Source organism: Chinchilla lanigera, unplaced genomic scaffold, assembly GCF_000276665.1.
Source record: "Chinchilla lanigera isolate Chin_1 unplaced genomic scaffold, ChiLan1.0 scaffold00047, whole genome shotgun sequence".
Lineage (NCBI taxonomy): Eukaryota > Metazoa > Chordata > Mammalia > Rodentia > Chinchillidae > Chinchilla > Chinchilla lanigera.
In genome coordinates this window covers 18,305,945-18,319,816 of record NW_004955448.1, presented here as the reverse complement: position 1 = coordinate 18,319,816, position 13,872 = coordinate 18,305,945, and the positions used below count along the sequence as shown (strand labels likewise).

The 13,872-nt window shown below is 34.9% G+C and overlaps 1 protein-coding gene across 7 annotated transcripts in view; it reads left to right on the top strand.

The window, feature by feature from the left end:
- The window catches only part of Mecom (MDS1 and EVI1 complex locus), a gene marked incomplete at its 5' end in the record, with an annotated part of 282,239 nt that overhangs the window by 222,269 nt on the left and 46,098 nt on the right, over positions 1-13,872 (top strand). For all 7 annotated transcript variants that reach the window (XM_005393153.2, XM_005393148.2, XM_005393146.2 and 4 more), the window contains 1 exon segment: positions 2,414-2,548. In XM_005393153.2, the coding sequence (XP_005393210.2) occupies positions 2,414-2,548 (135 nt within the window).

Genomic DNA, 13,872 nt, shown 5'->3' with positions numbered 1-13,872 from the left:
GCGGGGCGCGGGGATCGGGGGTCGGGCCCCGCTGCCTCCGGCCGCCGCGCCTCGGAGGGGCCGCTCGGAAGCCCGCCACAGGGACTTTCCTTTTGAAGCCGTCCTTCGCGGTCCCCAGCGTTTACAAACGCGGAAAACCCGGGAGCGCACTAGGTGAGACGACGGGAGGTGCGTTGTTACTCTACTTCTTCTGAGATTTCCGAGACAGTGAAGACATCTGGAGACAACTGGAGTTCTACTGGCAAATCAAAAGTGGATAGTTCACCTGGGGCGGAGAGGGGACGTTTACAAAGAAAATTAAGCTTTTGTTTTGAGGCAAGAATATTGAGTAAGAAAGTTAATATGTTGGTGAAATCTTTGAATAATCATGTAACAGACTATGTAAAAAGACATTCTTTGGAAATGAATGTTTTTAAAAATTAACTTCGCTGTTGACGGTGGCAGTGGTAACAATGTTCACACGGAATAAAATTACACCTAGGGTTTTTCCGTGAAGTGTGAATAATACTTCACTCCCTTCCCCTGCAAAAGGGAAGGCCGGCAAGCAAAGGGGATAGATGCTCCTTGACTTTGAGATTAACAAGTTTTCCACTTTCTGCAAATACGAGATGGAACTGGTGTTGCATTTCACTGGCTTCACCCTATTTCCTTTCTTAAATGCTTCTCTAGTGTGTCAGCGTACCTGCCTATTTTTTCACTAGTCAAGAAAACAGTAAAAGGCCAACCAGAAATCAAATCAAAACAAACTCAACAACCCCGGCGTTTTACTCGGTAAAAATGTGCGCTGTATTGTAATGTCTGTGCCTTCTCCACGTCTAGGAAATGGAGAAATCCAAGATTGCTTTTTGAGTTTTTCAACTATGAGAGTTAAGAAATACCTTGAAGTGTGCAGTTGTATAAGTAGGAAATTGTTACAATTTGTTTTCGCTAGAAAAGGTGTTTAGGTGTAGACTTGTTTTTGGTATGAAGTGTCTCTGAAAAAGAGACCCTGTGTGTGTGTGTGTGTGTGTGTGTGTGTGTGTGTGTGTGTGTGCGCGCGCGCGCGCGCGCCTCTGTTTAGCAACCGCTATCTCTATCCTCTGCTTTCAATTTTTTCTTTTTAAATTGTGGAACTACTCGTTGCCCTTCAGTTGCTCCATGTCCAGGGGCTTACTCTTAGCTTCCCTTGAGCCCTCGGGATACTGGGTTCCTCTTGAAGTTTATGGTGAGTTAATGACTTGAGCGGACAACTGGGTGATTACCTGAGTTCTGTGCAAAACTGTTTTTCATCTGTGTACTCAAGATTTTAGTTTTAACTTTATACTGGTATAGGTGAGACCGAGTTTTTAGGGGTTATTTAATTCATTAATTTTCGTTCTAGACACATCGTTTGGTTTTTGATAGGAAACCTCCTCAACTTGCAGTACCTGATTGACAGAACATTACCCGCCCGTGTAGTTGTCCACCCTCCAGTCAAGACTCTGAAACTTTTAATACGGATGTTTAGGATATTTCTGCTCAAGGGGAATCAGAATAGCCTGGTTTAAGTACACAAAACCTTATAAATGGAAGTTTCCTATGCCAGTTTTGTTCATAATTGTCTTAAGTAGTATTAAAATTCAGTATAGGCCAAATGTGAAAAATTTCATGAAAGATAACAAAATACAACCATCTATGATGATGGCAATATATTCTAATATATTTTTATATATGTATATATATATTTATTTATTCACAAGCCAGTTTTGTTACTTGGCTTACTGGACATAATACAAAATATGCATTGGCATGTATTAACTAAAACCTTAGGTTGCCATACATAAGTAATGAGTGATTACTTATCTATAGATAAGTTTCATGTTTTTCTTTAGTTGATCAGATGCATTTATGAGGCAAATCTTATTACCGCCTTCAACTACGTATATGATTTGTTTCACTGTGAGAAGTGCAAACTGGGAAAGGGAAATTTAGTAATATTCACATTACAGTTTTAAATGAATTAAAGTATAAAATTGTAAAAGTAAAAACTTGAGAAGACTGTCTAAACTTAGGTGTTGACTACTTAGTTATCCAAACCAAAATACTGACTGTTTAGTTCAGAAGAACATTAATATATGCTCTTCAACATGACTTTTTGTAAAATGCATCTGATAAAATTAAGGTATGAGCACTCAGGCATGCATAATAACAAAACAAGCATGTCTTGAAACTGATCATTTTTGTAGTGACAGCTTTATTCTTTTTAAAAAATGCAACATATTGTCATTTACCGATAACTTACTGTTTATTTTCTTAATATGCATGCTGTCTGACTTTCTTCTTTTAAGGATTCAAAGAAGGCATATATGTTTCAAAGAAATGTTTTTAAGAAACTGATCACCTTCTTGAATGGCGCAATATGGAAAACTGATTGTTCTCATCTTCCTCCTTCTAGATCTTAGATGAGTTTTGCAATGTCAAGTTCTGCATAGATGCCAGTCAACCAGATGTAGGAAGCTGGCTCAAGTACATCAGGTTTGCTGGCTGTTATGATCAGCACAACCTCGTTGCATGCCAGATAAATGATCAGGTATGTTGTAAAGATTTTCTTGTCTTTCTTTGAGAACACGCAAGTATCAGTGAAGCCTGAAGAATAAAAATATCAGTGAGCTGCAGTAGACCCGTGTGGCCTGTTTGTTGGCATGGTGCAAGGTAATGCACAAATGTGAGAAAGATGCACGACAAAGTCCTTTTGAGCACTTTCTTTCAGTGTTACTTCCATTCAATACTTCTCTCTTTGGGTAGTTTATTCACTTTGTCCTAGGACCCTTCATAAATGCTCCAGTTTTCTTAGTGTAAATGAAATGATTTTAAAACCAATTTCTTATTTATTTTTCAGCATTCTTTACATTTTTTTCTTTACCATCACAGTAGGTACATTCATAGAAAGTACTGAGCTAATCAAGAATACTTTGTGAGTTTATGCAGAAATTGGAAGAAATATATTGGAAATATTATGCAGTTTTATTTGAAATAGTAGGTACATCTATGACATTAATTAAATTTACCGAATTATTCATTTATATTGATCTGCCTAATTATAAGTGAAAACTTTAGAATAATCAGAGTACTGTTTTATTGTATATGTGAAAAGTTTAAAAATATCATTGTTGGAAATCGTGTTGTGACATTATGGAGGACCATGCAGTGAGGTGGACTTTAGTAAGTGTAATGATGAAATAAAGATCATGGCAGGATCATGAACCATATTTTACACTTAATAAAATTAGATCATGAATTTTTAACTTAGTATGGCAATATGTAAAATAACAAGATTTTATTTTAGTCTGTTGATTTTTTGTTTTATAAACATCATTTGGTTAGAATTTAAGTATATTATAATCATTTATTTCTTCTAACCCAGTGCTTCCTTAAATCAGATATGTTTCCAAGACCATATTGAAATTGTTGCCTGGCAAATCTACTATGAAATCACCAAGAAAAAGTAAACGTTTAATTTAGATGTTTCCAATTGAAAGCTGTTAACTAAAGCTAGCTTAATATGGTCTAAGACTCTCTTTCAATCACCATTATGAAATTTTTCTGTGGCATTTTACCAATTACTAGATAATTTTTACTGGATAAACAATAGAAGAACTAGTAAATTGTAAAATTAGGTTTAAATAAGAATCATTTTAAAATCTTCAACATATATCAAAAATAATAAATCGATCAATTGGTGTTTTTCTCTTTGCCGTAAGAAAACAAGAGGCATTATCGACATAGGAAAACATTGTTAAATTAGCTATTGATTGTATGCAGCAAATATCCCAAGTCTCTCAGATGAGTTTCTATCACCGTCAGCAACAAACATTTTTTGAGTGCTCACTATTTATAACAGTGGGAAATAGGTTTTATAAATAAGAAACTTTATTCCCTATAAAAGGAACTAGAGGTCTTCAAAAGATACCTTTAGAGTGAAATATTATAATTATATCATAACAATTATCTGTTATTCATATTTATTGACAATAGGAATTACTTCCACAGACAGAAAAAAATGGTTGTTCAATTAGTGAAAAGATGATTTAAAAATGGAACCTGTAGCCAATATAAGCCCACATGTAGCCATTTCTCATTGAATATTTATGTGTGTAATGTTTTATAATAAATTTACTCTTGTCACTGGGAATCTTGACTGTGTTAAAAAGGAAAACTGTTTTACTGTTCCTAACTATGAATTATGTTGCTCATTAGAACAAGCATTTGTAATTTTACCATAGTTACTTTTAAAATACACGTTAAAAGTACTGCTTTTTCAAAGAAAACATGCTTGCTTCATATCCTAATGAAAAACATACTTACTTATTTTAACTGATGAACCAGGGAAAGTAATCAGAGCAAACATATAAAGTCAACATTAGAACATATTTATTATTTCTTTAAATATTTTAAATTCTGTATTATGGTGGCAAAAATCTAAAATGGTTACAGAGTGCCTATCCCATAACATAATTGTGAAACTGATATTGCCTGGTCAAGTAAGTTCATCCATAAACAAGAGAGGAAGTCAGAGGTAAAAGTCAAATTTGTGTGATAGCTGTGTATGTACACAGTCATACTTAGCTCAGTTGGCAAGACAAAGGAGGACAGACACCCAAACAGTGTATGTGTATATTATAAGCACATCATAAGCATATATGCACTGTCTAAAAGCCAGTTAAGACTAGCTATTCTCGACAGCTTTGAAATGTGAATGTTGGAATAGGTGCAATGATGACAGAGCCGACCACAGAGATTCTCTTGGTCTGTTTCTTCGCTCTCTTCTCCACGAGGAGTAGGAGGTGCCAAAGGGTGGATAAGCACGGCCATCACATAACGAGCGCTCCACTGTGTGAGACATTATTTAATACCCTCACACAGAAAGAGGCCCTGGGTCAGGAGTAATTATTAGACGTTAAGGGTGTCAGCTCACCTGTACAACACGAAAGCAGATGTAGCATTTTAGGGGAAATTGTAGAACTGTTTTTCACTCTGATTCTTTGAAGGAGCTCAAGTTTGTAAAATTAATTTTAATAGCATGACAAGTATATGTCCTAGATTCCAAAATGGGAAATTTCAATTGACTCTTTCAACTACAACCTAGTCATGGTAATGATTAGATCATCTTATAAAGAAAAAGTTTATAAGAACAAAAGTGTATGTAATTTACTTTTGTAAAGATTATATATATATATATTCTAATGTTGTTAAGTTTAATAAATTTGAAACCTTTTTATAACAATATGGAAGAGCTCCACAGAAGAAAATCTATATGCTTGCAAAAATGATTGTCTGGTAGTAGTGGGACTCTTTAATATATGTAAGTTGAATAAAACCTATATTGGATTTGTTGGTGGGGGAGTGGTTCTGTGTGAATTTTGATTTCTAAGCAAAGTTGATAAAAATATAATTTGTTTTATATCATAAAAATAAAAACAAAGACTATACACTTAACATTTCTCCACCACATTCTCACAAGCATTTTTATCTGAGGTGATTTTCCTTGGCTTAAATTTTCCAATAGATTTATTTGAGTTATTTTATTTCAGACTAGAATGAACTCTGACAGCTTTTCTTTTTTGATGGTGATGCCCAGAAAGTCTCCAGTTGTGTGATTTTAGATGTCCCATTCATTTCACATTTTTAAAATTATTGTGGTGAGGTGATGTATTTGGAGATAGAAATTCTGAAAGCATAAGCATCACTGCTAACCCATAATTTGTCAGTAGCTGCAGCTTCTGATATTGTTATTCCCCCTAAAAATGTTTTAACTATAGTAATTTATCTCTATAAAAGAAAGCCACACCAAAAGCACAATAAATTGATGCCACAAACACACTTTGTCATAAAATACAAGTGCCATTAAGAATGCCCAAGGTCCTTGCTCCCTGATACTCTAACTAGTCTCCCCCTACTCCAGAAAGTACCTGTAAAATGCTGCAGAGTACTGTATAGTTCTACAGCTCTAGCACCGTGGTTAAGCTGTCCTGAGACAGATAACACTTAAAACACTTTTGCATTTCACCGATTTAAAATCAGCCTTGGTTGCGTTCAGGAGCCAGAACTGCCAGTGAGACGTAGAGTTGGGTAGGAGCAAAAGCAGAAAATTAAATGAGGAAAGCTCTTCCATCCTAGGCCCTCAGGGGGACCAAGGTACAGGGAGGCGTCCAAATGGTTTACCAGTTTTTCAGAGGGTCCATTTATATCTGTAACACCCATGTATTTGATAAATAGAGAAAACATCTAAATGATCTACTGAGTTTTAAAAAATCTACATATTTTGAGATCTTTCCCTTTGAAATCTTGTAGATATCTTCCTTTACAGACCATACTGATTGGTGGGTATCATGTATTTCTTTAGGTTTGGTCTTACCTGCTCTTCCCTTTCCCCCCATCATTCAGTACCCGCCCCCTTAAGCCCATATTTCTATACCCTTCACCTAGATCAAAAGCAAGGCTACCACTGACCGCCTGTTAGCTCCAAATAATATCATTCCTCATCTTTGAACATATTCACAAGTTTTCTGTACTTACGGAATAGTTCTCTGGACCCAGCAGTTTTATTTTAACATTTCTTTATGGTGGAAATGTATTGGATGTAATCCTGAAGGCTATGAAGGCACAGTTTATGTAAGGTGACTTTTTAGACTTAAACAATACCTATCTTTCCACTTATGACAATGAGAATGGTCTAGGTACGTGTCTCGGGGTAACATTTTATATATGTATGTATTCTGCTCCACTGGAAGGTCCACAGTTTCATTCAGACTCCTGGCCTGCTCTAACATGGTCTTCAGTGAAGAATAAAGTTCTCAGAAACTCAAGACATTATTAATCTTGTCATTTACACAAGGTGATAAGTCCTTTCATTTTTAAACAGGCCTTTGACAGCTGGTATTTAGTAAGTAGAGTAAGAGAAGTCTTCTGTTCACTCTGAATAAGAAGAAATGTGTCAACAAGAGGTTATCTAATAGCTGATATATATTATATATATATATATCTAATAGCTGATATATATAATATAAATGAGATATACAAGAATGAGTGCCCCTTACAGAATACGAGGTCAGAATTCACTCAGGAGATTCTGCCAGGTCCCTTGTGGTTCATGAATGCTGCGAGACTCTATAGTGTTTTCAGTTGGAACAGGCGTTGTTCTCATTTGTGCTCTGCCTTATAAAGTTTTAACTGCTTCCAGGACGAGCATGGCTGATTTGGTACACACGCTTTCACTCTCCTTATGTGCTCGTGAGTGGTTCTATCAGACTGTGACACTCGAATGGAATTATTGGAGGCTTAGTATGGGCTCAATTACTAAGCTACTTTCTTTGGCTTTATACTGATGAAAAAAATCTATTTCCCAGCATCATTTAATTTATACAAGTTGTGCAAAACAGCAAAGTAATTGCTGCTTTGGGTAAAAATTTAAAAATGTAAAATAAAAAATAAAACTTCTCCCCACTTTTTAAAAATGTTTGCCTCTACTGCCAGGTAATTCATTAGTTTTCTCTTCATTTACAAGGATTTCTGTCTGTATTTTGCACGATTTCTTTTGATGTCAAAATTATTATTGGCTTTGGGCATTTTCTTTGCTTTGCTTTTAAGTCAAGTTCCACTTTTATACCAAAGTTATGTTCTGCTGTTTGAAGATGAATGCCAGCTGGAAATACCCAGAGACTGGCTTTCTGAACAGTGCCTAAACTTATTTTGGGGGATGTTGTCTGGCTGATAAGTTACTTCCCTCATGTGAAGATGAAACTCTCCCAGACATAGTTTGCTGTTTGACATTTATGTGGTAAAAACAAAAACAGTACTTCTTAGCTCCTCCCCAGGACATAGCACTCACAGAATTCACACTAGAATTTTTATTAAAATTCAGAGACCACATACATTAAAAAAGAAGGTGACTTAAAATATTACATGCAGAATTTTTTACTAGCTAGTGTCTGCACATATTCATCACCTTTCATTCAGGATGATCTGAAGCATCATTCCCAACTGTTTCTGGGATGTGCCAGCAAGGGAGTCATCGGAATGCTTCATAAGCCACCACACAGAAGACACAAGAAAAGCGTCCAGCTTAGCACCAGCAAACCCAAAGATGATCTTTAGCTTCCTTATAATTTAATAATGGAAAACTATTTGCCAAACACTCAAAAACCATTCAGAATGATCATCCGAGACTTTTTATAGAATCAGACAAAATGGTCATCAAGTGGCTAATGGCTATTTCTTGTTGGCTTTATAGAGAGACCTTTCAGGTTATTTAAGAGATGAATTGCAAGGCTTCCAGGCTAGGTACACTGTAGGCTCTGTGTATAGTAATAAACATGTCTTTATCACTCGCCCTATTTATACAAAAGAGAACCAACAATCAATTTTCTCTGTTTTGTTTTATTCAATAATTATACTTGGCTTTCTCTTCATACTAAAGCTATATAGAAAAAACTGCTCCAATAACGTTTGGTCCAGTGGATATTCTCTTTTATTTTTCATTTTAGAAGCAGATGCATCTGCTCCATACATGAGTTTTCTCAATACTTTCTTGGTTTTAGATTGTGACTCTAAAGATACATACGAGATACCTTCTCTTTGGAGAAATTAAGTATGGATTGTTTTTGCAAAGCTTGGTCGTGAGAAAGCTAAGATTTTGTTGGACAAATTTATGTTCTGTCATGAATTTCTGTCTAGTGAAGACACTTCTTTACCTCTTAACTAAAATTAGGCTCAGAAGATAAATAGTAAGATCCTTCCTCGAGAGGCCAAAAACTTGACATTACTTTTGCACTCCTGAAATGGGGTCTTTTACGTTGCTAGGAATAGATCAAGGGTCCAGACTGTCTTTGCTGAGACCTTCACATGTGTGCATATTTCATCTGGGGACTGATGTTACCTGTCTGCCGCATCAAGGCAGAGAGATGTGTTCAGATGCTTTGTTCAGATGTATAAACTGTCACCTATATCCCCTCTTATTCTGAATGTGAAAGTTCCATTCAGCTTTTCCTGGTGTTCAGAGGGACACATTGAATGAAGCTAGAGAAAGTAAAGCATTCAGGGTAAATGCTGAAAGCTGCAGGAGGAAGAGATGAACTGTCAAATTCAAAGGGAAAGGACAGCAGTAGTCTGAAAAAGTTGTCTCTCAGTGAATACTTCTTTCAGGGAGTATATTTCTCTATTATTTCAGTTATTACAACTTCCTCAATAGGTTGAAGGTCATTCATAATTCACACTTCTGTCATTTTTAGACATGCCAAATGCAGTCTATTAAGCATAAATAAAACTTCCAGTGCTTGAGCAGGAAAAATAAATGGGTATTCATAACAATGAAGCCTTGTTCATCTTTTAAAAAGTAAATGATGTGTTTTCTTCCTTTCTTGTTTTCTGCCTTGTACACTGAATTTCCCTTCTGTCTCAATAGTAAAATCATAATACTTAAAATTGATCCAAGCATAGCAAACTAGTCTTTAAGGGTGCTCTGATAGCTTCTCAATTCGTGTTTGATCATGCATTATTACCATTTATAAATGCAAATGGTAACATCATGGAGCGGTTGGAAGATCTAGATGAATACAAGCCTAGATAATGTCAAACTGAATTATCCTGAAAATCTGTTAATTTTCCTGTCAGAGTACTTAGTAGTGTCCAGACTCTTTTTAGTGCTATCCTTTTATCTAAACACCAAAAAGTTTAATGAAATGTTTAATAGCAATTAATTCCAATTCCAACTATATTTTTGAGATTCATATACCATAATGTACAGTTATATTACTGAAATAATTATAATGAATCATATATCATTAAGTATTTCTACCATACATAATTATATATAACATGAGATTACTAATATTTTATATAAATTTTTAAATTTCCTCAAAATATATACATCATCACATTCATATTTCACATGTAAAATATATAATATAACCAATTGCATATATATTTACATATAGCATTGTTTGAATCTGTACTTAAAATCTAAACCATGCTAAATCAAATCACCAGTGCCTTTTCTCCCTAACTCAGCCTCGTATTAACTGAAAGGATAGTCCCTTTACATTTGGAACTAGTTACAGAGTTTAAGATAGATTTAGTATAATAATTATGTCAGAGCATGGAACTCCTATCTACTTGTATAATATATTTATTCCTTAAGTTGTAAATTTTTCCAGTAGGAAAAGTGAACAATTTTGGGATTTTTAGTATTATTTTCAACTGCTTTACTGGTTTAGTGATTAAAATAAACATTCAGAAATTTTATTAGTGTGTTATTCTAATAAATTTTGAAAATAAAAGAATGTGAAGAAATGTACTACTAAAACATTTCTATAAAAAAAGAATTAGATGATATGCAGATCATGCTTTGGTTCTCCATTTTAGTATTAGCTACCAAGTACAAAATCCTGGAGGAAATAATACAATTTTAAAATATTCATCATGAATTTTTAAAAATAGTACTTTCTTATATTAAAGAATCCATTCCTTCATTCTATCATTTTATATTGAAAATAATATTTTTTCTTCTAATTGAGCATTCTGAGAGCAAAACAATAAATCAACAACTGTTATGTATCAAATTTATCTAAGTGTTTGTAGTTTTTGAATTTTTCTTTATATGCTTGATTTGAATTTATTACAGAGTTCAGATTTAGAACATTCTAATTTTTGGAATCAGATAACTTTTTCTGCAAAAATCTGATTAAAAGGAAGAACTGATAACTCTTTTATGAAATTTAACGAAAGAATTGATCCCCTTTCATTTTTTTCCAACACAAAAATCGGAAAGGTTATATCAGTGTCTCTGCTTGTGGTACATAATTCAGATGAATGACCTACAGGACCACAAAACACTTTTCCAGTAGAAAAAGTGATTTTGAAAATGCAGTGATTCTAAAGATTTTGAAAATGAACTGATTTTAAAGACATTTAAAATCCAGTTAAGCATACAAATCTGTGAGAAAATCGACATAAATCACTTCTGTGCTTTGTTGCATTTTTATTTGCTAAAAGATCTATTTTATAGCATAAAAGCATACATGTGGTACCTTCTGAAAGCCCTGATTCCTCCAACATTATATCCCATCATTTCTCCATGAATTATTTTAAGACAACAAATTCTCATTTTGTTTTGATTAAAACTCCTCTTTTCATTTCTCAAATGTTTGCTAGTTTATTATTATGTTGTTGTTGTTAGAAAGCAAACTAATTCACCTGTAGACATCTTTGTATTCAAGTGTTCAAATTTTGCTTTTGAGATATTATAGAGGAGAAAAACATAATTTCACTTAAGTCTCTGAGATCCTGAGGAGTGAAAGCTAGTGAAGATTACCAGTGGTAAAGCACCTTGAGAAAAGGACTGGTTTTGTGGAGGGGTGGTAGGTGGAACTTCGAGGCACATTCTTATTCTCTGTATGAGGAGGCAGCCCAGAACTTGCCCTCCTTATGTCTGGAGCTTGCCGGTTCTTTTCAAACTTCAGTTTCATGAGCACCATAAAAATTCACTTAAAATCGAAAAGAACACCCTGAAGTTAAAATCCACTCCGCTTTGCCTGGCCTTTCATGGTCTGGAATGTCACCTTTTGCCTCCTGTAAATAAAGCCAACATCAACACTCTTCCATGCCTTTTATTTTTTATGCACTCAATATTCTTTCCATGACAATCTGGACACTTAAAGGGAAATTACAGTGCTGATCTATGTCCTTGCAAAGAGAATTGTCTGTGTAATATATAGTCACAGTGTATCCGTCATTTTCTTTTGTTCCTTGGACTAGTCACATTGGCCTGAGTAAATCTGAAATGGAATTAAAGGAGACATGATTAATAGTGGACTGCGGAGAAGTAATGCTGTCATAGCACTGTCTTAAAATGACCTGGCATATGTGTCTGTGTCGCATTCCCCAACAGAGACAATTGTACTGTTTTACTGGCTTGCAGGGCATTGTCTCTTTAACCTCCCTATTTCCGAGAAGCCACCAAAAAGTTCTAATATGTCACAATTCAAATGTCAACATGTTGTTGGAAAGGAAACTAATAAGTTAAACCTGCAGGGGATGCCAAAAAGAGGTGATTTAAACTGTTGAGAGAAGTCTATTGTTTTGTAAGGGGAAACAGAACTCTAGAATCAAACAGAGTACTCATAAGTATTTAACTGGAAGGGTTAGGGAAAAAAGCAAATTCACTCCTTATTGTTCACTATTTAATCTGGTAACTTTTTGAGAACTATTTCTCTCAGTATACCTCCAAAAAGGAATGTAAAGGTTAGGCTTTAGATACAAACTGCAAATTTACTGTTTTTTCATAAAAACCGTTAATAACAAGGAGTAAGTTTCCATAATATGAACTTTATCTTGGACAGAGAAAGACTTAAATTACATTAGAAAATTGTGTAGCCCTACTTTATTTTTGCCATTATTGCTATAAAGAAACTTTAAGTAGTTAAACTAATTTTGAACAAAAAATTAAGTTATTTTGATAAGAAAGAAGCTAAGCAGAAAGTACTCCTCATTGAGGCATTTTTCAAATTTAGTACAATTTTGTGCTGTAATCTTTTTATAAAAAATAAACAATTGGACTTTAGAGCCACCTACTGGAACAAAGAGGCACATACATATGTTTAATGTTCTCAGCTTTTCAAAAGATAAACAAATATGTAAATGCAGTTAAAGTACGGGCATTTCTCTTGATCTTATAAGACATTAATGTGTCAGCCTTTCTCAATTTGAAATACCAAGTGGGTTCTGCAAGAAACCGTAATTAACAGTAGTATCTTATAAAATCATGTTTCTGTTTCTTAGTAGAGTTTACCAGTTTGTGTTATGTGTTCTATTTTTCTTTTTTTTTGGTTTTGTTTCAGTGGTGTTTTTGTGTATGTTCATGTAGAAGTACTACCCAGATACTTACAATATAGGGGTTCAAACTTTTTTGGGTGGGGCTTTGCAAGGATATTGTGGCAGAATGTGATTAGTAACATTTTCATCCAGTTAGTCATGTAGCTTAAGTGTTTTGTTCTAGAGTCTCTGTCTGCTGATGAAAACTGTTGTTTAATAAATCTTAGAATAAAGTGAAAAACTAAGAATATTTTTATGGTAAAATGAATGACCATCTTGAAGATTTCCCTGCCTAAATGCTGTTATAAATTTGAAAAATCTCTGGTGCCTGGAGGTAATCATTGGTCAATGGCTTGCTTAAGTTACGGGCTGCGTGGGGAGAGGTAAGCAGCTCCTGGAGATTTCTCATCAGGTCCTTTCCACATTGGCCCCACTGCTTTTCAGTCAGTCATTAACAGATTTATTAAATCCATCCTGTCCTCAGCACTCTGCTAGAAAGCAAGAAGAAGCACCACCCTCCGTAGCCTGAAAACATGAATCAGTAAAGGCCTAACACCTGTTACCTGTTTTCGAAGAAGTATAGTCAGGAGTTGGGGAACGAAGATGAAAGCAGGTCCAGGGTCAACAAAAGAGGGCCTCAGTGTTTAAAAAGGAAGGTCCACCATTTTGTTCTGTCCTGTGAGGCTTGCTGATTTTTGTGTCATATCTTTACCACTCGTTAACTTCTGAACATCTTGCTAAAAAGTTACCTCTGCGAACTTGCTAAGGGAGTAGCTTAAGGTTAGCTGGGCCCTGCTAGATAACCCAAGTCAAGATTTAGCTCTGCAGGTGCGCGGTTTGCTAGGTGCTTTGACAAATTCAGAGATGGGAAAGTTCTGTGTTAAACACAGACAGTACATGTGTGACCCAGAAACCTCTAAGAAAATTTGATTTGTGAAGTCGTATTTGGAAACCGTTTGTGAACTGGCTGGAAAATCCCAGCTTTCTGTTTTTCACCAGAGAGTTCATTTTCAGTAAATAAAAGTAAGAAGTCACAATTCTTTTGGT